Source organism: Thermobia domestica, chromosome 18 (assembly GCF_964235325.1).
Source record: "Thermobia domestica chromosome 18, izTheDome1.hap1.1, whole genome shotgun sequence".
NCBI lineage: Eukaryota > Metazoa > Arthropoda > Insecta > Zygentoma > Lepismatidae > Thermobia > Thermobia domestica.
In genome coordinates, this window is record NC_137471.1 from 34,338,520 (window position 1) to 34,365,973 (window position 27,454).

The following is a 27,454-nucleotide window of genomic DNA, read 5'->3' on the forward strand; positions in this document are numbered from 1 at the left end:
TGCATTTGTACACTTCCTTAATAAAACTATACTTGATATAGCTTTACACTAAAAGATTTGACCTTACTTATCATCTGTACTATTTCTTTTTGATAAAAACAATCTAGTTGTATAATTTTCCATGAAAATATAGTACGTAAAAACTTCTTATTGTTTTCTTTTTGGTGTAGAATAAAACCCGTTTGATATTTTGCATTATTAGACCCGTCCTAACAAAAATTTCTGGGTTCGCACCTGGCACAGACCATCATACAAGAGAAATCCTTACAATGCAGACTGATACCTACGAATTAATTTTAATCACCTAAGGACGAAACCCAAAAGGCCTTAAATCCTACGCAGGACCGGATCCAGGATTTTCTGAGAGGGGGTGCACCAATAACTATCAGTACATTTGAATCAAATTTATTTTTTTAAATGCCTTTAGGCATCTGTGATGTGTATGAGGAACTGACTTAAATTATTGTGTTTATCAAAACCGCTTTCTTTTAAGCCCGAAATGGAAACATGACATGAAATTTTAGAAAAGTATTGCTATTTCCACAGCCAGTTTGTCACTTTAGATAGTGTATATTCAGAACGAAGGAGGGAAGTGCACGTGCTCCGGTACACCCCCTAAATCCGCCCCTGATCCTACATTACAAACAGTGGCGTAATTGGGGAGCTTCCGGGCTTAAGCTCCCCCCGAAATCTTACTTACTATAGTAAAGTATATGAAATATCTTGCTGAATTTTCACATTTTCAGGCAAAGCCCCCACCGAAAGTTAGCAAAGCCCCCCCCCCCCGAAACAAAATCGTAAATACGCCACTGATTACAAATATCTCCTTGAAAATCACGTTGAATATAAAAATCCAAAGTATCCGAGCGAGGTGAGCTATTATTCGACTCTACATTCATATGTGTGCCTGTCCTGTTTGTACCGTAATAGCTTTCTTAAAATAATAACTAATTAACTAACTCCATGACCTATTTAACCCGGAGGTTCAATGCCGCTTTCACGAAAGCTCCCCATTGACTTCTGATCTTAGCCAACTGGATCCAGTTTTTACTTTGTATTCCTATTCCTGCGAGATCCATTTTAACATTGTCCTACCATCTGCGCATAGGTCTTCCTAATGGTAATTTTCCGACTGGATTTACAGCTAAAACTTTGAAAACGTTCCTGCTTGCTTCCAGTCTGAGTACACGACCTGCTTACCTGACCCTTCTAGACTAGATGATCCTAACAGTGTTTGGTAAACGGTATAAATTATGCAGTTCCTCGTTATGAAGTTGTACTATTCTCCATTCCCGTCCCTCTTGGGTCCGAACATTCGTGTCGCAATTTTTTTCTCAAATATTTTGTCTGTGTTTGTCCTTCATAGTAAGGGAACATGTTTTGCAACAATACAGGAGAACAGACATGATTATCGTATATTTTAAGCTTCAAATTCCTTAACAGAATTTGCGACGACATAGTTCTTCTTCTTCTTCTTCTTCTTATTATTATTATTATTATTATTATTATTAATAATAATAATAATAATAATAATAATAATAATAATAATATTTTTACGGTTAAAATCCATCAAATTTCTAAAATTGAAAGGTGTGAACGAACCTCAAGCTGGGAATTTTCTTTTTTATTTGCATAAAACAAAACATATAAATTCACAAACAATTTACAAGAGATCTTAAAGTAAGAATATATTTTGAGACCAGAAATGTAAGATGGTTGTACATATATATGGTTGAGCTCGAAAACAACACATCATCATTTGTCTTCCTGTATGTTAACCAGTTAGTGTTGCCCAGAGCCGAGACGAGAAAACCTTTGTACAGTCTCGTCTCGGAAATTTTGTACAATTCTTGTCTCGATTCTCGAATAATTTGTCTCATCTTGATTTTAGAAAAATTTTCGTGTCGTTTTGTAAATTTATGTACAAGAAGTGAGCCTTGATTTTTTCCCTGAATTTAATCTAAAAGTCATTAAGAATCCCGAAATGTCCACGAAGTGAGTGCTATAACAACACTTAAACCATGTGTATAATTACCTAATTAGCACCTATAGAAACATGTGTTCATTATAACGTAAAGGTACACATGCGGTCATTTTAACCATGTATGCATATTTGGTATTTTTTTAAATACCTATTTTACTGTTTAAAAACATCATGACTGATAATGAATGTATTACAATTTTGAATCTTTTACAAAAGCAGAAACTTGTTGTTATTGAAAATGATCAAACATTGATATATTATATACTAGAGATGCAAAAAAGCCGGCTTTTTTGAATCGATGGTTTTTTTCACATAAAAAGCCGGCTTTTTTGGGAAAAAAACGAGAATTTTGGAAATTTTGGCTTTTTTCAACTTCATGATTTTTCTATCTAAATAGCTTTCTTATAGTATATTCTATAGTTAGATAAGAATTCCATGACCTGAATGTAATATTTCGCTCTGAAATTCACCATCAAGATGGATGGAGCACATGTTTTACGAATTAAAGCTAACATGAAGAATGTAGTATTTGAGGGCAATTTTAGAGGCTATTTAACTTTATTTTAACTTTGAGTTATCGACATCTTTTTTCTTCTCTAGTTTGTCATCCGTGTTTCATTTCTAAGAGCTTTTAGTACTCTAGCTTCTAGCGCAAAAGTTAAACTTGCCCGTTTTTCTATTTATCCGTCAAAGCGTACGTTTTTCAATATATCCGTCAAACCGTACTTCCACATTTCTGTTATACTGTAGCTGTGAAGTGATTTAGCAATAATTTTCCGGACACAACCTTGAACACCAATTTATACAAATAATCAGTAGCGGATTTAGAAAAGTACTTTAGGAGGGTTTTTTCTGATTGTTTCGTTTCCTAAAAAGTCCTAATTTTATTTGGGAAGTGCTTGAAGTTTATGAGTACAGGCATAACTAATATTTCGTTTCGTTTATATGTTTAGCAATAATCTTCCTGATACAACTTTAAAAATCATTTTATACTGAGAATCAGTGGCGGATTTAGAAAAGTATTTTGGGAAGGGTTTCTTACTAATGTTTAGTTTTTTTTAAACATTCGTAATTTTTATTTGACGGGAGCTTAAAGTTTATGAGTAAAGGCATAAATAATAGATATTTCGTTTGTTGCAGACATTCCGTAACTTTGGGGAACGGGCTTCAGTCCGAAAGACCGCCCCCCTAACCTTTGCAAAACCGTCACTGCTGGTAATTAGTAATAATAACGATTTAAAAACAATAAAAAAGGAAGTCGCCCAACTCAGAGTACACGCACTATTTCTACATTCACAGATGGAATGAAGAAAAGCTTTGTCAGAATGGTCGAATGCTGGTTGAATCCCGGACTTCCCGATAGAAGCTCAAAAGCTAATCACTCAGTCATGTTTGTTGTGCAGTTGTATTTAGCTTAACTTAAATATATTCCGTAGTCTTTTTTTTGGGGGGGGGGATTCCGTAATGATATGTTGAATCCCTCTTGTTAAAAATTCAGAAAACTTGAGGATTGGGTAAACTGTGATGGTGGTTCTATAAAACTTAACTGTAGAATTTCAAGAATATACAGAACCAAAAGCTCTAGATGTGCAGCCTTTAAGTGTATCATATAAATGTAAGTATTTCTCTTATGTTTTATTTTAATTTTATTTTGTTTCAAAAAGAGGGTATGGAATATTTTGAAGTAAAAATACTACATACTATTTTGCTAGTTATTTGTGTATTCTTTAAAAAGAAGTGTTTACTTTTAGGGTTGGCTGATTTACACCAACTTTTTTTTTTTAATAACTGGTTTAAACCACAAAAATAAAAAGAATGAAAAATGCGAATCGTGTGAACTTCATGGTAACGTTTCCAGATATGAAACCATCTGCAATAGTTTTATTTCCCTTTCACCTTTTAATCAAGGTGTCCCATGTTCAATTCTCGGTCGAACCACAATCCTTCTTTCATGCGTAACCCAAGTAGCGGTTCGGATGTCAGTTTAAGCGAAAGTCTTCTCCTTGATAACCTCGGTATTTCGTAAGGATGTTAAGCCTAAATATACGAAACAAACCAAATTGTATATTTCTACATGCCTAAATGCGTGTTGTTTTATAAAGAAGCCAATATTGCTTAAATATATTGATAGAAATTGGCAAAATTTATCGATTGCCTACGTAGCTTCCAACGTTAGCTTGGATTGGACTTTCAATGATATCTACGTACCGGTACTAAATTTGTAATTTAATACCTCAGTTTTAGCGTACTGATTATGGTACGTTGACCTTTAAATTTTACATGCAAAGCAATAACAGGATTTTCCCGTTATTGTCTTACATTTCAAGTAATGACGGGATTTTCCCAATGGCTAGGGCGGGAGATTCTCAACTTAAGAAATTTACTGACCGCACTTCTTTAAGCTTATGGGAGTTCCGGCATAACCCCGCTGTTGCATAATAACATCAAGGCGAAACAAACTTAGGCTAATTCTGTGAATATGTAATACATAAAGCAAAAAATCTGAGTCAAAAAAGCCAGGTTTAAACCAAAAAAGCCTGGTTTAAACATCCCCCCCAAAACGGGTTTTTGGCATTTTCAAAAACAACCACGGTTCTTGCCAACTCTGCTTACTTTTGTATATAGGAGGTTAAAAAATTCTTATTGTATACATTGGTTAATCCTGTGGAATTCATAATGTAAATATGTTGAAGAAAAATTGTTTGAAATATTTTTTCGAAATTCATAGTTTATTTTCGATGTTTTATATTATTATCAGCATCAACCACTAATTAAATGATTTTTTGTGTTATAGAGAAGCGATACAAAGTCTGTTTTATCAATTTAAAGCAGTATTTTGAAAAAAGCCCAAAATTTCCGAAGCAAAAAAGCAAAGCAGAAAAAACCGAGTTTTTTTCCAAAAAAGCCGGTTTTTTTCCGAGCCCTTGCATCTCTATTATATACTGGTGTAAGGTAAAGTTCACAAACTCCCTCAGTTTCTTTGCTCACATTCACACACATTCTTCAGCACAGTCTCTACATACTCTTCTATCACATTATCTATATTTTGCGAGGTTGCACTTGATGTATTTTCTATCACTTCCTGGTGGGCATTTCTCACATGTTTTCCTTTTCTGGAATCGATCATCAGTCACGTATTCAACCTGGGTAGCAATGTTGGTTTGCGATATTCTGCGTGGTGATAGGGGCTGGGGAGACAGGAAGGTATTGTGAACGACGAGCGTCAAAATCAACCAGTGTTGCCAATATCAGAACGTAAAAATTGACCGATGTGTACTTATAAGTGTTAGAGGACGTTGTGTTATGAGTTGCGTCCGCATCTTTAAACGTTGATAAATGTTCATCATTGTGTTCGTACAATTACTTTATCATCAATTTATAGTGCTGTTTTTAAACTATGAATCATGTAACGCTAAATCAGTGTTTGACATCTAAAGGCTTTGGTGAACTAGAGTTGTCCACAAGACTCGAGGAATTTGTTGCCTCGTGGGCAGCGTTGCCGACCTGATCAGAACATATTATCGTACGCAACACTTAAAATTATCGTTTTTGTTGTAAAAATTATGGTATGTTTTGTTTTGAATCTCAATATCAAGCTTTTATTATTATTATTATTATTATTATTATTATTATTATTAGGAAACTAACATGAACGTTTCCTGCTGAAACTATAATTAACAATCTGTATAAGAAACAAGATAGAAGCTTAATTCTTCACCAGTCTATCAAATAATAATAATTTTCGTTTTCAACACTTTATGTATTTACTTGGGGAAACTTATCTAAAGTACATTAAGTAGCTAGTACTTGCCCCTTTTTGATCGGTTTCCTGTGTGTGTGTGTGGTCGTGGAGGTCGGTTTGATTACAAGTGGAATCGTGTGTTTGCAGTACAAATACTAGTAGTGATTTGGATCAGTTTTACAGTATGTTCCATCTCACACAGTATAGGTGTTCAAAATGATCCAATCAACCATTGGTTTTATGATCTTGAAGTACGATAAATGTAAAATGTAGTTAACAGTGTTACATGAAAATATTTAAATTACTACCCGATTAACTTTAATTTGCCTGGATTATTTACCTTTTCGAGACGCTTTGAGTAATTTTGTCACATACTCGTACGTTGCAAAATTCATATTCTTTTTCATGCAATGAATAAAATTTCTTTCGAATTTCAAACACCTCCAGAATTGTCTTTGTTTCTTACCAAGAGTCGTTAAATTATCGTGTGCTTTCCTATTATCGTACAGGAGCTATCGTACATCGTACAGGGGTCAAAATTTATCATATGATTCGATAATTATCGTACATATTGGGAACGCTGCTCGTGGGTATCAGTACCAGGATCCTGAAGCACACAGTTTGGGAAACGCTATCCTATCTTAAATGTTTTCTTCTCTTTAACGATGCACTGAAGCACTACTTTTAGTTACGTTGTATGTAATAATTGGTGGTACACGCTTAAAACAACGGACGAAATCAATAATACAACCGGCAACGTAACTACATTTAAACTATTTTTAAAGTTCATCATCTTCAAACAATGCCCTCAAATACTTCGCGAGCCAAATGTTACAAGATCCCGTTATAATAACAGGGGATGATTACCTTTTGCTTTTTATTATTGTTTTTATGACTCACTGGAATTGCCACTTACGATGGAGTTGGATAATAATCGTGAAATACAAGTCGTTTGAATTTTAAAAAATAATAATAAGAGGTGAAAAATTGTGAAGATACGTTCTGTTCATTGCTATGATATGGCCGAGAAGATCTTTGTCTGGATAAGAGACACAAATTACATAGTAACGTTGCATTGTTAATAGCTTTTCTTGCATTTGTTTGGTTGGAAACTAGTTGTAAATTTCTGTAGTATTTACGTTTATGATCTTAGTAACACACATTTTGAATCTTTGCTTGTAAAGCTAACTAAAATTGATTGTTACAAACATCTAAAGAAGTTGGATAATTTGAATACAGTGTGTTTTATAACCGCGGATGTAGTAATAATTTTAATGTTATATTAAAATCATAATCTCTGACGTATTAGAATTATTCAGATTTAAAAGAAGAGTTGTAGGTAATTATTGACAATGTTTAAAGCATGTTTCATCTTTGCTTTTCCAGCCCATTGTTTTACATATATGAAAAATAATTATTTGTTTAGTTTGAAATGAATTGGGGTTTTATAAAATGTATTTACTTCGTTAAAATTACTTCAAAACATTTTGTCATCGCGAATTCTGTCGAACAGTTTGAAGCTTAAAATATATAGAACGATAGTCATGCTTGTTGTGCTGCTGGTTGCGAAACATGGTCACTTAGTTTGAGGGAAGAATGCAGACTGAATGTATTTTGAGAGTAGAATCCTGAGACGAATATGCGGACCCAAGAGAAACGGGAATGGCGGAAACTTCATAATGAGGAACTACATAATTTGTACCGTTTACCATACATTGTTAGGGTCATCAAATGTAGGAGGTTCAAGTGGTCAGGTCATGTAAGCCAGAATGGAAGAAAGTAGGAACAGTTTCAAAAAGTTTAACTATAAACCTAATAGGGAAAATACCATTAAGAAGACCTAGGCGCAGATGGGAGGATGATGTTAAGATGGAGTTCGCAGAAATAGGAATACAAAGTAAAAACTGAATCCAACTTGCTAAAACGAAAGTATTTGTTACGGATCACGTATCCTGTGCGTTTTCGAAGTATCCTTCTGCGTCGCTCTTCTCATTGACATCTTCAGACTTTCCTCAGAACATAAAACAACTTGCGAGCCACTCAGACAACTTCTCTGAAGTTACTATCTTCTGGACTCGCTTCACCTTCGGTGTTCCTTTTTCTTGAACTCATTTTCACTGGCTAGTCGGTGTATCTTAAGACTAACATCAAATTACACTCACACGTAATAATGTAACACTAACTTGCCACGGAGTAGAGCACTCCCTCTACGTTATTATAATTATATATAAAAATAAAAGATATGAAGGATTATTTCTTGTTGGGATCTCAGAGACTCCAGGTATGGAAACTTGGAGTACTGATACAAAATAATAGAAATCTCGGAAATTGTTGTTTGCACAAGGTTATAATTACATATGATACAAAAACACATTTAGACATTAGATGTCACGAAAACTGAAGATTTGATGCAGATTTATTATACCACAAGCCACTTTATCTCTGTGGGGTGTGGTAGAACCCACATATGCGTTCTAGGGTTAATATTTAACTAGCAGAACTTGCGCTATGTACACTCATGTCCAAAATTATTTTCGCATGTCTATAAATATGTTGTTGTAGGAATATAATTTGATAACAAATTTGCCTGGTATTTCTTATAATGTTAGTATGTGTATAATCGGAAAAGACATGTATGTGGCAAATTTCATGTCAAAAGAGCAGTAAATAAGAACAATAAAACGAAAAGAAAACTTTCTTGTCCATTTAGCAACATTTTGTTTTATTCACTCTAATTTTCGTATTTATAATTCTTTTCCTATCAAATTTACCAGAAATATACATTTCCCGATTATACACATAGTATCAGTATTAAAAGTGCCCTGCAACATCGTTATCAAATTATATTCTTACAAGAAGACAGTTATAGATATGCGACAATCATTTTAGACATGAGTGTACATAGTGCACCATACTAATATGACCATGAATCTCCTTCCCACTGTCTCACTTGATCTGTATACATTCCTTAACAGGCACAAGTAAAGAACAGTAGCACTCATAGGAGGAATGGATTACTATAGACAAACATATAAACGTAGCATTTTAATACAGAACAAGTCAAAATAATGGACCTGATTTTAGAAATTTATTCTGTTATATCTAATAAATATATCTCATTGTGAGACCTGCGGTTCGAAGGTTAACTTTCAATTTTCCACACAGTGTTTCCACTTTTTATCGCTAAGAGTAAGCATAGACATAAAATGAATTGCCGGTATTGACCGCAACATGCTATAAAAGGCGTGACACGAGATAGACTTATCGGCTTGATGTGTACGGTGTTACGCGAGGTACTCACATTGAGCACTTGTGATATGTTAGAAGAAAACTTTGACAGTTAGCATATGTCTTACAATAATATTTGTTTATAAGATTTCATAGAATACATTTCTGAAATAAGTTCCATCATTTTGAGATACCCTGTATATCGATGTTGCTGAGAGTTTGTGGCAAACGTTTAGAATCGATAGATTATGTCAAATAAAAATAATTTTTATTCCTTTTAAATCCATATTCAAATATGCCTCATTGGACATCTACAGGTCTTTGAAGTTGCCAGTATGCAATAAGTTTGGGTATTCCGATTAAAGCAAAGCGCCTACAATGTCCATCAACCCGCTATACGAAAATCTTGGACTGGTTGCCTGACACAAGCATATCGACCTTAGCAACGGCCTAGCAATAATATTTATCTTCCGGGCTCAAACACTGAATAGAAAAATAACGAGATTTTTAAAACTTGAATCAGAACTGGCAAACCTACATAAAATTTGGAATCAAGCAACAATTTAATTCTTGAAAGAAATTGGCCATAAACATATATACGTACCATTTTAATATAATCACATTTAAAGAATACTAAATTTATATGAAATGCAAATTAGTTTTAGAAAAGCAACAGTCATTTAACTGCTGTAGACGTAAGGCTCACCTCAAAAGAAAACCGAAAAATAATTTTTCGATATAAATTAGTGTGCTTAAAAATGAAGAGGTCATAGGAACGTAACGGTCTAGCTATAAGTATAAATGTAACCAAGAAAGTCTTGTCGCTTTTTGTGGAGGTCTCGGTTCAATTGGCCCTCACACTCGATGAGTTGAATGCGAATAGAGTAAGGCGAAGGTCAGTTGTTAGTGTGGGCAAGGGCGCCGATTTCTCTGTAAATTTGAGGATACCCATTCAGATGCAGAAGGTATATATACGAGGAGAATAAGACAAATTGCATTCAAATTATGCCAAATATTGTATATTCATAAATACAATAGGGAGCCCACATGATCTTTGGAGGGGCCGGGTGTGGGTGTATCCAACATACTACCTGGTTGTGGCAGTTCAGTTACACCGTGAACATGCGTAAGGATAGATTGAACATGGGACTTCCACAGAGCGTCATAAGGGCGTGTACGCTGTACGAGTTCGAACTGGTGTCAAACGCCGCTGCAGCGAGGTGGAAGTTGTGTCAGGCCTTTGATGAGGGTATCATGACTACGCGGGCAGTGCAGCGATAGATTAACAAGTTTAAGGACGGCGACGAAACACTCAAAGACGCACCACGTACCAGAAGACCAACACATGCATGAAGATCTTGAGGCAGCAATTGAGCGAACAGTAATCAGACATGTGCGGAACTGGAACTACAGTTCAGCGTGAGTGGAGAAACCATTCGGTAGCACCTACATAACTTGGGAAGCACTACAAATTTGGTCCTATATGATTTGATTCTGGGCCAGAAGGCAATACGAGCAAACGCCTATGTTTATTTGCTATCTCGTCTAAGGAAAGAGCCATTTTTGGAAAGGGCGTTGACATGTGATGAGAAGTGGGTCCTGTACGAAGCTCCACGGCGCCGTTATCATTGGTTAGCATTCCATGAACCGGTTCCAAATCAGCTGAAACCAGCACTACACCAGAAGGTTCTCCTGTGTGTTCGGTGGACTGCTCGCGGCATCGTGCATCGTGAAATACTACCAGCTGGTTAGACTGTGTACTGTCAGCACTTGAGCCGTGCTCTGGAGCCAGCATTTCTGATTCGCAAAGGGATTCTCCTGTTACAGGACAACGCTATACCCTACGTAGTTAGGATGGCCCGGGACGCCATTTTACGCCTTGGATGGGAAATACTATTGCTTCCGCCATACTCCCCGGACGTTGCACCGTCCAATTATCACCTGTTCCATTCCTTGGACAACCACCTTAGAGGAGGTCAGTTCAAATCCGTAGTAGAAGTGCAAAATGCACTTGATACCTTCTTCGCTTCACGGCCCACCAAGTTCTACCGCGATTGAATCAGTGGCCTTCCAAAACGTTGGCAGATCGTCGATGCTGATGGGGACTATTTTTTGATCTCCCAGGTACGTCTTAGGTGACATACCGATGTTCGAAGATGGTGGGTGAAAAAGCGACAGAACTTTCTTGTTTACCTTTATACTATCTTCTCTTAACCCTTTATTCAGACCGGGAGTGGTAGAAATCAAGAACTTCCGATTTTAACGTTATTTTCTCCTTCTGGTTTCATTTTTTCTGGCATCCTTTTTAGACTAAGAACAACCAGAAAAATATTGCTATCTTTCTTCGTGAAAAAAACAAAAGGTGTTAGGCCACTTAAATAGAAAGTAAACCACCACACAAAAGTGTAGTCTCAGTTTACTTTTGAATTCTTCTCGTCACTACTGAATATACGAAATACTGAAGGTGATTGGTCATAATTAAAATTTATATAAAATTTATAGAGACAGTTAAAATACTGCGTCTCTTTTTAAATGAAACCTATATATATATATATATATAAAGGGATCTGCCACAGTATACTAATGATAAGCAAAACCTAGTATATTATGTAAGAAACATATACGATTGAGTATATTTTATTAATATTAACACATTTGTCACTTCTGTGTTATTTTAGAGGCTGCGGTGGCTCAATGGTAGAGCGTTCACCTCTGGTGCATGGGGTCGCTGGTTCGATCTCAACTCGCGCCAAGTGAACTATGTGGTGGACAAACATCGTGTGCGTGGGTTTCCTCGGAGTTCTCCCGTTTCCTCCCACTTTCTTCATTTCATTCATTTCTCATTATCACCGTCTCCTGTATCATAACCGTAGGACGTAAAACTCAAAGATTTCATTTCATTTGTGTTATTTTAAAACCTTTATCACTTGTAAAAGCATTTTACTCAACTTTCTGAAATCACCTGCTGAATGTGCTGGTGCCAACCTGATAACTTAAAAGATTTGACATGTCTTTGTCAAAATGAGAAATGATGTTATTGAGATGCCGGTGTATATTACTTTCCACCCCCTTGTTTTAAACAAATTGTTGCCATTCAGATCAATCAATTCATGTAATGGGACTTATATTTCATCCAGTCATTTTATACCTGGAGAGTAGACTTAGTGTATATAAAGTCAAAAAGCGTAATTTATAATAAGTGTAGCTGGATTTTTTTTTTTAAAAATGTTTACCATCGTTATTGTTAATATTCTATTCTGTCAATAAGTATTCATATCTGAGAGTTTTTCCTAAGATATAAATTGATTCGTGGCTTTTGTTTCCTTTCCTTCCGTTTTATCCTGCGTCTGGAACTAGTGAGAGGATGGATGATGCATCAAATGTAGAAAGTGGTATCATCACGATTGCCCCGATTTCTTCTTCAATCGTAGTAACGCTTAATCAACAGAGTAACTTTGCTTGTAGCGTGCAGGCCTCCGCCCACATCATGGATTATCCGCAGTGTGGGGTGGATCCTTCTTTGTTATCGGTATTTTTTATATGATTTCTGAAGTTTCTTTCCGATTGTCCCAATATAATTGGACTGACATTTAGCTTCGTTAAGCCTTATTTGATGAGTGCACAAGGGACTATCATGAACATAAATATCACGAACTGTCATTGTGATAAAAAGTATTCTAGTATTGCTGTTGGTACAAATAAACAAAATCAGTGTATTTATTTAATTTCAAGTCAAAATGTCATATTTTCATGCGTGTAACATTTACTTTCCTTCATGGGTTGAACTTTCAAGAGTAATAACACGATGTCTTTGGGAAGAGTTTATAGGGCTCGGTTCCAGGTCATTCGAAAACACGAAAAACGATTAACAACGAAACACAGTACATGTGGAGGAGGCTTGGTGGCTCAGTGGCGGAGCGCTCAAAATACTTATACAAAAGCTTTCAATTCTGTCAGACAGTATGAAGGAGATTTTGAACTACGTTGAACTTCAAATTGAATTTATAAAGGGCCGCGGTGACTCAATGGTAGAGCGTTCACCTCGTACATGGGGTTCTTGGTTCGATCCTAGCTCGCGCCAAGTGAATTTTGTGGTGGACAAACACTTTGTGCGTGTTTTTCTCAGCGTTCTTCCGTTTCCTTCCACTTTCTTCATTCCACTATTTCCTTCATTTCTCACCATCACAGTCTCCTTTAGCGTGGGACGTAAGACTTAAAGATTTCAAATTGAATTTGTAAATAACATAGATAAAGCTTTCGACATGATTGAGACAAAAGTGTGAATGCAAACGTAATTTTCCCGTGCATTCTTAATTGTATACCCGTGGATGTCAAAATTTGGAGTTTGGGAATGTGAAACGATGCCAAGTTCTATTGAAATCAGATTTTTTTTTTTTTAAGTAGAAAATTCAGTGCTGAGAACAGGTTTTATACAATATCGCTTTGTAAGATTTTTGCTTGGCAAGTTGTTCTCAGCGCTACAAGTTGCAAATTTCATTTCCCGATTTTCGGATTTCAATAGAACTTGGCATCGTTTCAGATCTCGATTCAAGTAATAAATGTACTAGAACTTGGTGTCGTTTCAGTTCGCGATTCATTTCCTGGCTAAACGAAGTGATAAATGTACGAGAACTTGGTATCGTTTTAGATCTCGATTCTTTTCCTGGCCAAACGAAGTGATAAATGTACGAGAACTTGGCATCGTTTCAGATCTCGATTCTTTTCCTTGGCCAAACGAAGTGATAAATGTACAAGAACTTTGCTCGACTTTTTAAAAATTTATTATCATCATTATTCAGTGTGATTTATTTTACGGTAAAAATAATTTTAAAAAAAGAAACGTACCTGCAGTTTGAGACAAAATACAGTGGCCGTAAGAAATGTAAGAAGAATGTGAATATAGTCTAAGGACTGTGCTGGACAGTACTTGGTTCTGAATTAATTGGAAGCAGATTAAAAGACCATTGTGCCTTTATTTCCTAGAGAAACCAGTTTTAATCAGTTCTTTAAATATTTTGTTCACACGCACTCGTAATTTTAGGTATAGTATAGTTGTAGGTAATTATGCATTTAAGAGGAAGAAATAGAAACCTTCTACTGCTCGTATTCTGAAACACTTTCAATATTAATTTTGGGTTCTAATATCGTGAAAATGTATATTATTATACTGATATTAATGTATTACATATTGTGTTTCTGACACTTTGGCTACAGTAATTAAGTTTCGGTTCCCATAATTATTAAGCGAAAGTCGTGAGAAATGCAAATGAAGGAAGTAGTGGACTGCATGCTTTAATATTATTGTATTCTGATGATTGTCTTGTTCTTCTGGTGTTTCGTTGGTGAAGTATTTAGCCCGCCACTTTCTTTATTCCGTGGAACCGAAAGATTCTTTCTACAACATACAACCGATTCTGCTATTTGGCTTTTGTTTTCTGGTTACTTTTTTCATGTAAAGTAGAGAAAAAAAGTCAGTTAATGATCGTATTGTCTGTATCAATTAACTGTAATTTGTAAAGTATGTTCATTCTTGAAGCTACCTGAGACCAAAATTAAACTATTTGTCAGCGCCAGATGTAACTGAGGAAGTTCAATAGCTCTTCCGTGTAATAATTACATGATACTCAGGTATTAAGGTTATCTGTCTTTTTTCTACTTTTCCTTCATTCATTTCTTCTGTATTTTCTTTTCCCTTCCTTTTTCTATCTTTCCTTCTGTCTTTCAGTTTCTTTCTCTATTTTGTACTTTCTTTCTCTTTCTTGCTTATCATTTTTTGACTTTCGATTTATTTCTCTCCTTTTTGTCTTTTTCTGTCTCATTTTCATTTCTCTCGATTCCTCCATCTTCTTTCTTTCATTTCCTATTTTCCTTTCTGATTTTGTTTTCCTTTCTCTTCTTTTCGTTATCTTTTATCGTTTTTCTGGTTCACTTTTTTCTTTTTTCTCGTTTTCTTTCTCTCCTTGTCTCTCTCTGGTATGACATGCTGTGAATAGACTTCAAAACAGATATGACCAACCCTTTCAGGTTTGAGAGCTACTTTTCATTTTAAAATGTTATAATTATCTGTTCAGTAGCCCGCTATAGGGAGTAATAAAAGAGTAGCAGTAATCGATACAAACAGTATAATCCATACCTCTCACAACTTGCCGGTCGACTAGCATACTGCGGTCGACACGTTGGCCACCCCTAATAATAAACTCATGTTAAATAATTATTAACAGAGTTCCAGGTCTAGCAATGAAGGAGTTTCACACTGGAAACTAACAATAAAACAGGAAATATTTCAGTAAATAAGGAAATTAGCCAAAACCTTTAAGATATCCCCCGGTATTCTTGTGATTCGACAGAGGATAAACCCTGTAAATAATAATGATCAAGGGCGCCCATGTTGTGGTTTCCAAGGGGGGGGGGGCAAATATAAGCGAGGTTTCAAATATAGTTTCAAATCTTGCTATAACTAATGTAAAATTTCTATTGGGCTTTCGATATTCCCAAGTACGATTTTCTCTTAGGGTGGGCGAGCGCCCCACCTTGCCCCCCTGATGGGCGCTTTTGATAATAATAATAATAATAATAATAATAATAATAATAATAATAATAATAATAATAATAATAATAATAATAGACACGATAGCCGAGTAAATAATCTCCAGGCTACCAGATTTATTCATCGATTTACTGTTTAGTGGAGACAGAAGCATCTAGGTTGTATTGCCCCGGCACGATGACGCCAATGGCCAAAATATACCTTTTTAGGGACTGCCAATTTTTAGATATTCAGAACAAAGATTAAAACAAGGTTAAAAAGGTAACCTGGCAACCAAACACCACAGCAGTCCCATTCGTACTCTGAAAACTGAGCATTCAGAACGTTCTACAAGAATGTGCCGAATACTAATTTTTTTTCCGTTTTACTGACATGGTTCTGTATACGGTATTACTTGCGGGCAATCTGAGTTCGATTTTTAGCGGGAGTGCATGTAGTAGATGCGAATCACTATTGTCCCACCCGGAGTCGAACCCGAGATCTCTCCCACACAAAACACACTCCTTAACCATTCAGTTAAGAAACAGACTAGTGTTACCCACGAGGTGAGAAGTGTTTCGTGCATTTTGAGATTATAGGAGAGACGATAAATTCCTCTAGTCTCGTAGGCAACACTAGGTCATCCAAATATTAGATCACGATCATTGTTTTACTGTTACATGATTCGTAGTTTACGAACTATAAATTGATAAAATACAAACACATTCAACGTTTAAAGATACGCAAACCATTACACAATATACTCTATTAAGAGTCTTCATCCCGGCGAAATTAAAATACCGCTAATTTTACAGTAATTATGTAATATCTTCAAATAGATAAAATATAATTGAAATATGGAACAAGAGCGCCCTAGACAATATTATTTTGCGTGAGGTATCGTTATCACAAGTCACCTAGTGGCTTTCCGTTTTCAGCTGTTTAGAAACGCGAAAATAAATGCCGATTTTCAAAATGGCTCGAAATTGAAAGCAGATAAGTGAGTCGTGATAACGGTTGCTCATGTAAAATAATATTGTCTAGGGCGCTCTTGTTCCACATTTCGATTATCTTTTATCTATTTGAAGATATCACATAATTACTGTAAAATTAGCGGTATTTTAATTTCGCCGGGATGAAGACACTTAATAGTTTAAATGTTGCCTTATGTCCGTCACGGACTTCCCGCAGCGGAGAATTCTGATAGACTTACGAAATCAGAAAAGCATGGTATACGAAATCAGAAAATCAGGGTATAAGTTTTGTCCATTGATTTACAAAAGAGACGAGACGGGAAAAGCTTTCCGAGAATAGAGAGAAGACGAGAAAGAATTCATCAAGACGATACTTCAACAAAAATTTACGAGACTTCAACCTTTATTTCTCGTCTCATGGGCATGTAATACAAGGAACAGGACATGATAGAATAAATGGTAGTAGGAAAAAGAGGAAGAGAAGAAAAACTTGATGGGTAGTATTAAAACGGTTAAGTCCGTCAAGAGGAACTTATCTAATGACTGTAATGATACATCATTGAAGTAGAATGCTTATAATGTGATTGTGAAATTATGTCACCGTTTTCATAGTTTTAAAAATCGAATTATGTCTTTCGTTAACGGTATCGTTCGGTATGTCAATATATCGATACTTTCCGGTATTCCAAACACGCCGAAAGTCGTTATGTAAATCTCATTACTGAGCAGCGGTGGCTCAGTGGTAGAGCGTTCACCTCTGGTGCTTGGGGTCCCGGGTTCGATCCCAGCCCCCGCCAAGTGAACTTTGTGGTGGACAAACACCGTGCTCGTGGGTTTTCTCGGGGTACTCCCGTTTCCTCCCACTTTCTTCATTCCACCATTTCACTCATCTCTCATTATCACCGTCTCCTTTAGCCTAACCGGCATAACCGTGGGACGTAAAACTCAAAGATTTCATTTTTTCATTACTGAGCACCCCTACGAATGGTAATAAGATGACACAAATCGTTGAAAGAAGTGTTACTACTAAAATTAGAAGCGATTACCAAAATATAATAATGCGTCTGTGTATGCTGAATGATTTTAAGAGGCCCCATCACAGCAAAATTTAAATACCGCTAATTTTACAGTAATTATGTGATATCTTCAAATAGATAAAAGATAATCGAAAAGTGGAACAAGAACTCGCTAGACAATATTATTTTACATGCGATACCATTATCTCGACTCACTTATCTGCTTTGGATTTCCAGCCATTTAGAAAATGGCATTTATTTTCGCGTTTCTAAATAGCTGCTAACGGAAAGCTACTAGGTGACTCGTGATAACGGTAGCTATTTCATGTAAAATAATATTTTCTACCGCGCTCTTGTTCCGCATTTCGATTATCTTTTATCTATTTGAAGATATCATATGATTACTGTAAAATTAGGGGTGTTTATTTATTTAACAATCACCACATATAACTCAGAGGACATTTTATACTGACATCTAAAAAGAACAATGGAAAGGATTTCGGAAGGTATTGGCCAGGGCCTGTTGAGTAGGTACCATCCCGCATTTGCCTGGTAGGACTGAGGGAAACCCTAGAAAACCCCAGTCAGGATAGTCGGCAGCGAAAATCGAACCCACGACCTCCCGAAGCCAACGCTCTAGCACCTGAGCTACTTCGCTCAGTATTTTAATTTCGCAGTGATTAGGCCTTTTAAGGCCACTAGTAGTAAAGACACACGTCATATGTGGTATTTGGTTTCAAGATTTCCCCCGAAAATTACCCAAATTATATTCTTCCTTATGGATGTTTATATTGGCTCTTATATTGTACCTTAAACAAACTGTTCAGAATGGTACGGCGTTTTTTTTTTTTTTTTCCTTTCAAATAAATGTAGAAAACGACAATTCTGAATGAGTGTCATTTTAATGTTTTTTTCTTCAATGAAAAAAAAGTGTCCTTCGCCGCAATGACCTACTTCTCGAATTATTTGGTGGTGGAAAGTAAGATGATGTTTACGTGTGGCGAAACCCTTTCTACCAGACTTTTTTTTCCCCAATAATATTTCGCCGAAATTAAGTTTTCTTATTTGCGTAGTACCAGCTGATACATTTTTGAAATATGAGTTTCAACAGGTAACAACAGAGTGAAACTCTCTCTACTTTAAAAATAAGTTGCTAATTTATTTCGCTTGGGTTAATTTTGGTGGGAGCCTTATACAACGGAAAACAAAAAGGTTTTTTGCACCTTGAGTTCTTGAAAGGATTTCCAAATGAAAGGATGGGTGTTATCTCCATTCCTGAGCACGTTTGATGTGAGTCATTAGTTGACAATGTTACATACCATGATGAGTGAGTGTAAGGACATCTCTTTTTGCCTCTAAACTTTACTGTGTGCAGCAGAGAGAGTTTTCCTATTGTTGAAGATCTGTGGAATTGTGTGAATTTTGTCGATGAAAATGCGTGTGACTCTGTTTTCAGATGAGTTATTTGTATGACCAGTGAAGATGAAATCAGAATGATTTTGACAATCTGTTACGCTTTTATATTGATGAGTTTGGTTTTGGATATTCGTATTTAGACATTGCTGTGGAAAGTAGATGGTTTGTGAAGAAATAGTCAAGTTAGAGGCAGGGGCGTCATTTCAGACTTCGCTTGGGGGGGGGCAAGAGCACTACCGACATAAGACTTTCACGTTTTGTACTAGTATATTATTAGACAATCGATTAAAGTATATGTATTCCTCAAACTCTTGGGGGGGGGGCAATTGCCCCCTCCTGCCCTCCCTAAATGACGCCCCTGGTTAGAGGTATGGAGTACCACCGTAATCTTTGTTATTTTAGCCCATTAATTTATAAAACCGTACCTTATTTCACTTAAGTAGTTGCTACAAAATCTAGTTTTTCAAGAGAAGCAAGAAATGAAATCAAGATGTGAATTTTTTAGTGGAGATTAGCCTTTGTACAACTGCAACAACTCTGAAAGTAGTACGCTTAGCACCATAATAACTAGATACAGTCCCGAAACCAGCCACAAAAGTTTGGGGAGGCCATGGATATGTTAGGGGGGGACAAGTCATTCAAAATTATCTTACAAATGTCTAAATTGTTTTTTTTTTTTTTTGTATTAATAATAGCATTTTGTGTTGAGTTTTGGAGGGGCCACGAAAAGTTTAGGGGGGAAGGCCCCTCCTAGCCCCCCTGTAGTTGTGAGCGTGACTAGATACACTGATAAGCCATTCTGTACTTACTAATATAGTGTAAAAAAACTCCACATCCCTTTTGTTGAAAATCATGTTTTATCTTTTTTTTAATGCAGAGGGAAAGGATTATTATTGCTTTATCTGCGCGGAAAAAAATGTAATTACGGAATTCTGACAGCATCACACAAATATTGCTAAACAAATGTTTATATTTTTTTGATGTGACAACACACGTCGCGCCTTAGCTGATTGTTAACATTTTTACTTTAGTTATCGAATTATCATCATGTGAGTTAATTGACTATCAGAATGGCCTTGCGCGTACATTTCAGACATTTTTCGAAAATTGTTAAATGGCTGCAAACATTAATGAAGCGGATATTATCTGAGGAAATTTTCAGGGAGAAAGAGGTTATGTGTCAAAAACACTTCTTGTTCCATCCGAGTTTGCTTTCTCTTTTAAGAGACTTACAATTTCTTATTATGCGGTAACAATTAACGACTCACCAGACGAGCAAAAAGTACCTAAATATCGTAACAATCCTAGTTTTGCCCAGCGAAACGGGCGCTGCTAGTTTTATTATTATTATTTAGTTGTATATTACTAGTCTCGTATTTGTAAGGATATTGAGGTCTTCTGAAATAAATGAAATCGTTGTATCCGAAATATCACTCCAGCTTGGTGCTCTTGGTCAGAATTATAAGATACTCCATCTTTTTGTGGATTAATCCTATCTGCTCTATGATTGATTCTTAATTCTACAGTATGTATTAGTATAAAGACATTATTAATAATAATGCAAGTTTGTATTAGTAACAGTAGAGAAGAAAAATACAGTTCTACTTTTTTGAAAGTGTTACGGAATTATGACTATTTAACCTACCATGGAAATAATTTTTGATTCGTATGGATTTGGAATTGCATTGTCCCAAAACGAAAATTTTGCGTAGAAGTTAGTTTAGTAAAAATTATGATTGAGTTAAACATCATTATATCTACTCTTCACAATATGTTGTATTTAAATGTTTCACTTCTAAAACCATTTTTTTAAAGTCAAACTCACGTGAATTGATTGTTTTGCTATTTGTCCTCAAAGCACTACACAGTGTTTAACTTACAAGAGTGTATTATTGGATGTCATGCAATGAAATCACGTTATATTGATTGGGTTTGATGTCAGAAATGTCCACAGCGCAGTTAGGAAGGTTCAATGTTCTCTCTCGTTAACAAATTACGAAAAATTAAACCAAGTAAATACACTTTAAATATATTTGCATTAATAAGATGATGATTACCAAACACAGACTAGTGTCCCTTGTGGTGGTGACACATGGTTGGGAACTATAGGAAGGCTGTCTTGCGTAGTGGGAAGAACTTGTTCCATGCGTCATCATCCAGTAATTCTCCGCCATGCGCGTTTCTCGCATTGATCGGCGACGAGTTGATACGTCTCGTGTGCGCCAGACTAACCGATCATCATCTACGACCATAGGTCAGTGCATATCACACTCCGGGTGTGGTTTTACATTACACTATAGTTCATCCAAGTTCAAGGTCATCATACAAGTGATAGTTGTCAGTTTTTCCTCAATTAAGAAACCGGAGAAAGAGTACATTTCGAAACCAGCTTCTCCGGTTCGATGCCGGGATGTAAAGGGTTGGGGGGACTCCGAGAGATTTCATCACAATTGGCAAACACAAACCGGTGCAGTGTCTGCAGTGTGTTTACTAGCGCAATAACGGAGTACTTACTCCAATCTATCTGTACTTAGAAGTCTTTGTATGTGGAACTTCTTTAAAGGTGAACGCTTTTGTTGCTATATAGGTCTGTGTAATCCTTGGTAGAATGCATGCTTGCATGTGAAATGCATTGCAGTATTTAAATCAAAGGTTTGCATGAAGTGTTTTTTTTTTTAATGTAAATGTGCATGTTTGTTTACATGTTGTGCTTCCTTTTATTGATTTTTATGTTTGTCATTGACTCTGTACTCTCACTTGTTCAAATGTTAAAATATAGCTTGTAATGAAACAAAAACACAAAATACTGAAAATGATTTTTTAATTGTTTTAAATATTTTTTTTAGAAGTTCTGTACGTAATTTATATGAAGGATTTTATAATATATAGAGTCTTCTGTGGGTACACAGTTTGTTGTCTTATTTTGCTTCGGTCCTGAAAAGGAACTCTAAAAATTTTATCAAACAAACAAACAATACATGGGATCTTAATTGAAATTTCAAAGATTAAGAAAATGTTAAATACCAAGATGGAAAATATCTGTGATGTTACGCAGTTTTTTAGATATGATGTTTTTAAAATTACATTTTTGAATTTTTGTGAAGATTTCTTTGTTAATTGAGCTCTTTCATGGCAAAATGGGTAGCGCAGGGGCGCACTCGGGGGTTCACGGGGTCCGAATCCCATAAAATTTCGAAACTCTACTAACATTTATAGATTTTCTTAATACAACTGTACTTGTTTAACAGAGAAATGATTGATGTAAGCTAAAGATTTGATTTTTATGCCTCATCTGTACTCTTTCTTTTCTTATAAAAATAATCTATCATTTTTTTTCTAAAAATATAGGTGACAGTAATTAACAATTAATTCTCATCTTTTCGGGTGCAGAATGTCAGGTTCAATATTATATAGACGTATTGCAACCCCCAAATAATTTGGATCCCTCCCAGCAAACATTTTTGGGTGCGCACCTTGGGATAGCGTTACCACTTCCGAGGTGGAAGATCTGGGTTCGATTCCCAGTAGGACTTCACTCGTTTGATTCTTACTAATCGGGTAAACTCACCCCCACTTTTTACAATTGAGTGAGTAGACAATGAAATGTATTAAAAATACAGAGAATAAACTAGGTAGTAGCTACAAAATGATATTGTATGAACTAATAAAGGTTATCATCAAAATTTTCGTACAGTATATAAATTTGGGAGCCCAATAATCATTACATAATAAACTACGCACCCAATTTTCTGGTCTATAACAAAACGTTTGGAAAGTCTTACGAATTCATTTATAGTTAACTATGTGGGTTACTGTATAAATTTTTGGTGACATTCTTCATTGTCTTTTAAGCTGTTTACTAAAATTCGATGGATGAGCTTAACGAAAATGTTTAAGGTGTAGGTCCATGCCCAAGGCCGGCCCTAGGTAATTTGCCGCCTTGTGCAATGACATCATTTGTCCCTCCTCTCCAGGAAGAACAAATCTTAAAAGTCACGATTTTAAATATGCTACCGCATTATGAACAACGAAGGAGCGGGAAAGAACACTCGCACTCAGAAAGGCCTAAACTGTTTTTTTTCCTTTAAATAATCTATTATGTTAAAGCAACCGCACTTGCAGAGGAAAGATGATAATCGTTATATAGAATTCAATATCGAGATTCAGTCTCAATATATCAGTTTGCAATTCCAGTGCAACTAGCTCTTTTATCTTTATTTCTTGATTTTCCTTCTACACCTGTTATTTAAAAAAAACTTTTTCCATCTATAGTGATAAAAAACTTGTTTGTGACGAAGACAAGACTAGTTTCTATATCAAAACTGTGATAAGTAACTAAGTGGAACAAGTGTTCGTTATGGTTCGAGAATTTGAGTTCTTGTATTTCACAAGAATCAAGTAGTTCATAGTTGGATTTGTTTGACCATTTGCTTTAGCACTGTCCATGTGACCTTAAACTAATACGACCTAAACATGATTGATGAATATAGTATTCAAGTAGAAAGTCAGCTTAGTAAATTTAACTAGCATCATTATGAAGTCTGTTTCCAACAAGAAATATTTATTTTAAATATTATAGTTATGACTAGAGACCGGATGTTAGGCAAAATGCCTATTCTTTAATATTAAAGATATGATCAAAAATAACGTTTTAAAGCTTATATGGGGGGTTATAGTTTCGATTTAAGACAATTTTATTTTGCCTATTTTGCCTATTTCGACATTTACTGCCTAAATAATTGCTTTAGTGCCTAATGTTGCCTATTCTATGCATTTTCTTCAAATTAAGCCTACATTGAGAAAAATGTAATTTATATAACATAAATAATACACACATATATGTGTATATTAGGTGTTTGTAAACACAAGCACGTGGTACGTTGCAATATATATACAGAGTGAACTTCAAAGATGTGCACATACTTCGGAACGTGATTAGTGATATCAAAAGAAGACAAACAGTCCTCGTGTATTTTGTCTAATTCCGTGTCATGTACAAGTGACAGGGTGCCAACTTGGAATCGAAAATCAAATCCTGACAATTGGAACAGGACCGAAAGATGTGCGCATACTTCGAGAGGTGATTCGTGACATGAAAAGAAGACAAAAAGTCCTCTTGAATGTCACGAATCACCTCCCGAAGTATGTGCACACCTTTATGTCTCGTTCCAATTGTCAGAATTTGATTTTGGATTCCAACTTCGCCCCCTTGTCAGTCCTACACGACGTGGAATTCGACAACATGCAAAACGACTTTTTGTCTTCTTTTCATGTCATGAATCACCTCTTGACGTATGTGCACATCTTTCAGGTTCTCTCAGTACATATGGAATGCACAACAAGCTTCGCTTTTATATATACAATAAAAGAAGATATTAACAAAGAAGTATGTTTCTATATTCTTTGAACATTATCTATGACTTGAATCTATTTTTTAATTATATTGAGTATTTATCTTCATTATTTCGAGTTACATTTTAGTGCCTATTTTACTGCCTATTTTTTAAATTTTTAGTGCCTATTTGCCTGCCTATTTTCCAGGTTTTTAGTTCCTAAATATCCGGTCTCTAGTTATGACATATTTTGTCGCTCCTTGAAGCTTGCCACCCCGTGCAAATGCACGTGAGGCACTAAGAAACGAACACTAAAATCCAGAACAACCAACCAAACTCGGTTGATTTATGCTCTAGGTTGCCTATAGGGCATTTAGGTGCACCAGCTACATCTTAAGAAAAATCACAAATCATTTTTAAACATGAAAATGTCACTGTGTTATATCGAATGTTGAACTATCATTACTAAACTTACTGATTCTTCATATAAGTATTTATTTATTTGTTTATGTTTCAGGTGCACTTTTAAATTTGATTATGATAATTCAGGGTGTCTATCGGTCACGAAAAAGTCACGAAATCCGAAAACGGTTATGAAAGTCAAGAAACGAAATTTAGCTTTTGGGTCACGATTTTATCATCTATACAAATATAAGTGGAAAATTGTGTTCTATAAAACGTCATTATTCACCACCAAAAATGTCAATAGTCGGCCTTAGACGCTACCAAATTGCAAGCAAGGCACGCTTCTATCGCATGCATGAAAATTCGGCCTAATTCGCACCCAAATTTGCTCTTAAGAATGTTAGGAAATTTTATGGTTTGGTAAAGAAAAGGTCACGAAATTTCATGTTGGAATTTTAGTAGACACCCTGTAATTGATCATTTCAATTTTTGATCCAGCTCTGTAGTAAACATTGTAATCATTATTCATTAAAATTTTGGCAAAGGGCAGACCGTAATTCCTATGGGTTGCCGTTAGCCTCCTTTCATGTTAGAAGGTTATGTAACATTTAATTATGAAGTGAGTATTCTAATTAGCCCTTTCTCTTTCTTTGCAGTTCTATGTAGTAATCGGGTGAGCCAAATGACTAAAACCTACAATGATATAGAAGCAGTTACACGGCTTCTTGAAGAGGTACGTACTTTTTTGATATGTATAAATCGTCATTTTTTAAAATTTAATTTAGACTAGTATGTAAATCCTCGGGGAATCACTTATTGGAATATATTGTGGAATTATGACTTACGTATCTCTAAACGTTGATAAATACTCGTCATTGGGTTCGTACATTAAAATAATAATAGTAATTCATAGTTTACTCTATGAATAGGGTTGTCATTCGTCTCGAAAAATTCGGGACCGTCACGGAATCGAGATCTGCACCCCGGAGTTCCGAAAATATTTCTCGATACGCTATAATTACGTATATAATTATTCTCTTCAACTTCTAAATATAACAAATCAAAAGTTGGGAGTGGAGGACTTGAATACGGTACATAAAAGCATTTATTTAGTTCACGATTTAACTACTTTGACTTTAAACGAATCATTCGTTTAATTTGGCCAGGGACACAAGGTTTTACTCGTATTATCTTTAGTACTCTGTTTCAATCTGCATCTTGCTTCTGAAATATTTTAATCCGTAAATTAAAAAAAGGGGGGGGGAGACGGATACAACACGAACAGACAAAACGTGTGAAAGGAAACATCATACCTTGGATGAACTGAAACAGACTCTGAAAGCCACGAAACACAACAGATCCTGAAAAATTAAAAAAAAAAAAAAGTGTCATCTGCTTACGTTTGCTTGTCTTCATCCTGGCAAAATTAAAATACCGCTAATTTTACAGTAATTATGTGATATCTTCAAATAGATAAAAGATAATTGAAATATGGAACAAGAGCGCCCTAGACAATATTATTTTGCGTTAGGTACCTTTATCACAAGTCATCTAGCGGCTTTCCGTTTTCAGCTGTTTAGAAACGCGAAAATAAATGCCAATTTTCAAAATGGCTTGAAATCGAAAGCAGATAAGTGAGTCATGATAACGGTTTCTCATGTAAAATAATATTGTCTAGGGCGCTCTTGTTCCATATTTCGATTATCTTTTATCTATTTGAAGATATCACATAATTACTGTAAAATTAGCGGTATTTTAATTTCGTCGGGATGAAGACTCTTACCTAGGAAAAAGCAAGGTCTACTAAAATGACTAAAAATGTGATTACGTAATACTTGAACAATTCTAATGGAAGAAAGTAAATTAGTATATAACACTTCTTTTCATTTTAAGCATTTCAAAGATTCTCGTCATTTAGTGGCGTCCCGAATTTTTATTTTTGACATATGGCAACCCTATGTATGAATCATGTAATACTAAAACGTTGTTTGAGATCTGACCGTGAGATTTGATTGAACTAGTGTAGCCCACTAGACTCATGAAATTTCGAGTCGCGTTTCGAATTTTAAAAAAGTTGCTTCTCGTCTCGTTTTCGAGAGTTGTTTCGAGAATACCAGTTCTCGAAAAAAAAAAAATGAAATAAAATGATTTTTGTTAAGGTTTAACGTGCCAAGGCTTTCTAGGGTAAAGAAGAAGATTGATTAGTGAAAATAATGTGAAATTATTTTTAGTGGTTTCCCATCGGGGACCGAACCCGGGATTGCGTGAACACAAGTTTTCGAAACTAGACATTTTTGATACCAGCTCAAATTACTGAACTGCAATTTTAAACACAGCAAAAATTGTTAGAGATTTAAACCAGAGATAGTTTATTTAAATTTCGTTAAGTACGTAGTTTAAGACAGAATTTGTTTCATGATACTAAATGTTTATCTATTGATAGATATCCGTTATAGATCAATAGTCTATAAGAAGAAACGTAGGTAGATGATGCATTCCGTGACTGTCAAGGTATTTTGAATTGAAGGTTCTTGAAAGGTGGAAGGACATCAACATTATGGTATATAAAGTTTGCAGAGAATCAATAGGCCCTTTTCCGGTTCTAGAATAGTCTTACCTTTGTCGCCTGGCACTATCTGACATTGACTTGCTCACCCATAGGTTTCTCAGTATTTATGCAGACGGGTGAAATAAATCACCATAATAAAATTGAAAAACAAAATGGTAAATATTTAGTGAATGAACAGACAAGAGATAGCTTATTTGGTTGTTGAATGTATAACATTGTTTTGAATAAGTTGAGCTGTTGTTTCATATATGAACAGGCAGC

General features: G+C 35.4%; 1 protein-coding gene across 8 annotated transcripts in view; it reads left to right on the plus strand.

Annotated features, from left to right (window-relative positions):
- The window catches only part of milt (trafficking kinesin-binding protein milt), a 306,838-nt gene that overhangs the window by 239,432 nt on the left and 39,952 nt on the right, over positions 1–27,454 (plus strand). For 6 of the 8 annotated variants that reach the window (XM_081745255.1, XM_081745259.1, XM_081745257.1 and 3 more), the window contains one exon: positions 25,281–25,357. In XM_081745255.1, the coding sequence (XP_081601381.1) occupies positions 25,281–25,357 (77 nt within the window). Of the gene's footprint in view, positions 1–21,043; positions 21,141–21,164; positions 21,450–25,280; positions 25,358–27,454 lie in introns of those variants that run through there. The other 2 variants (XM_081745260.1, XM_081745261.1) reach the window with 2 other exon arrangements.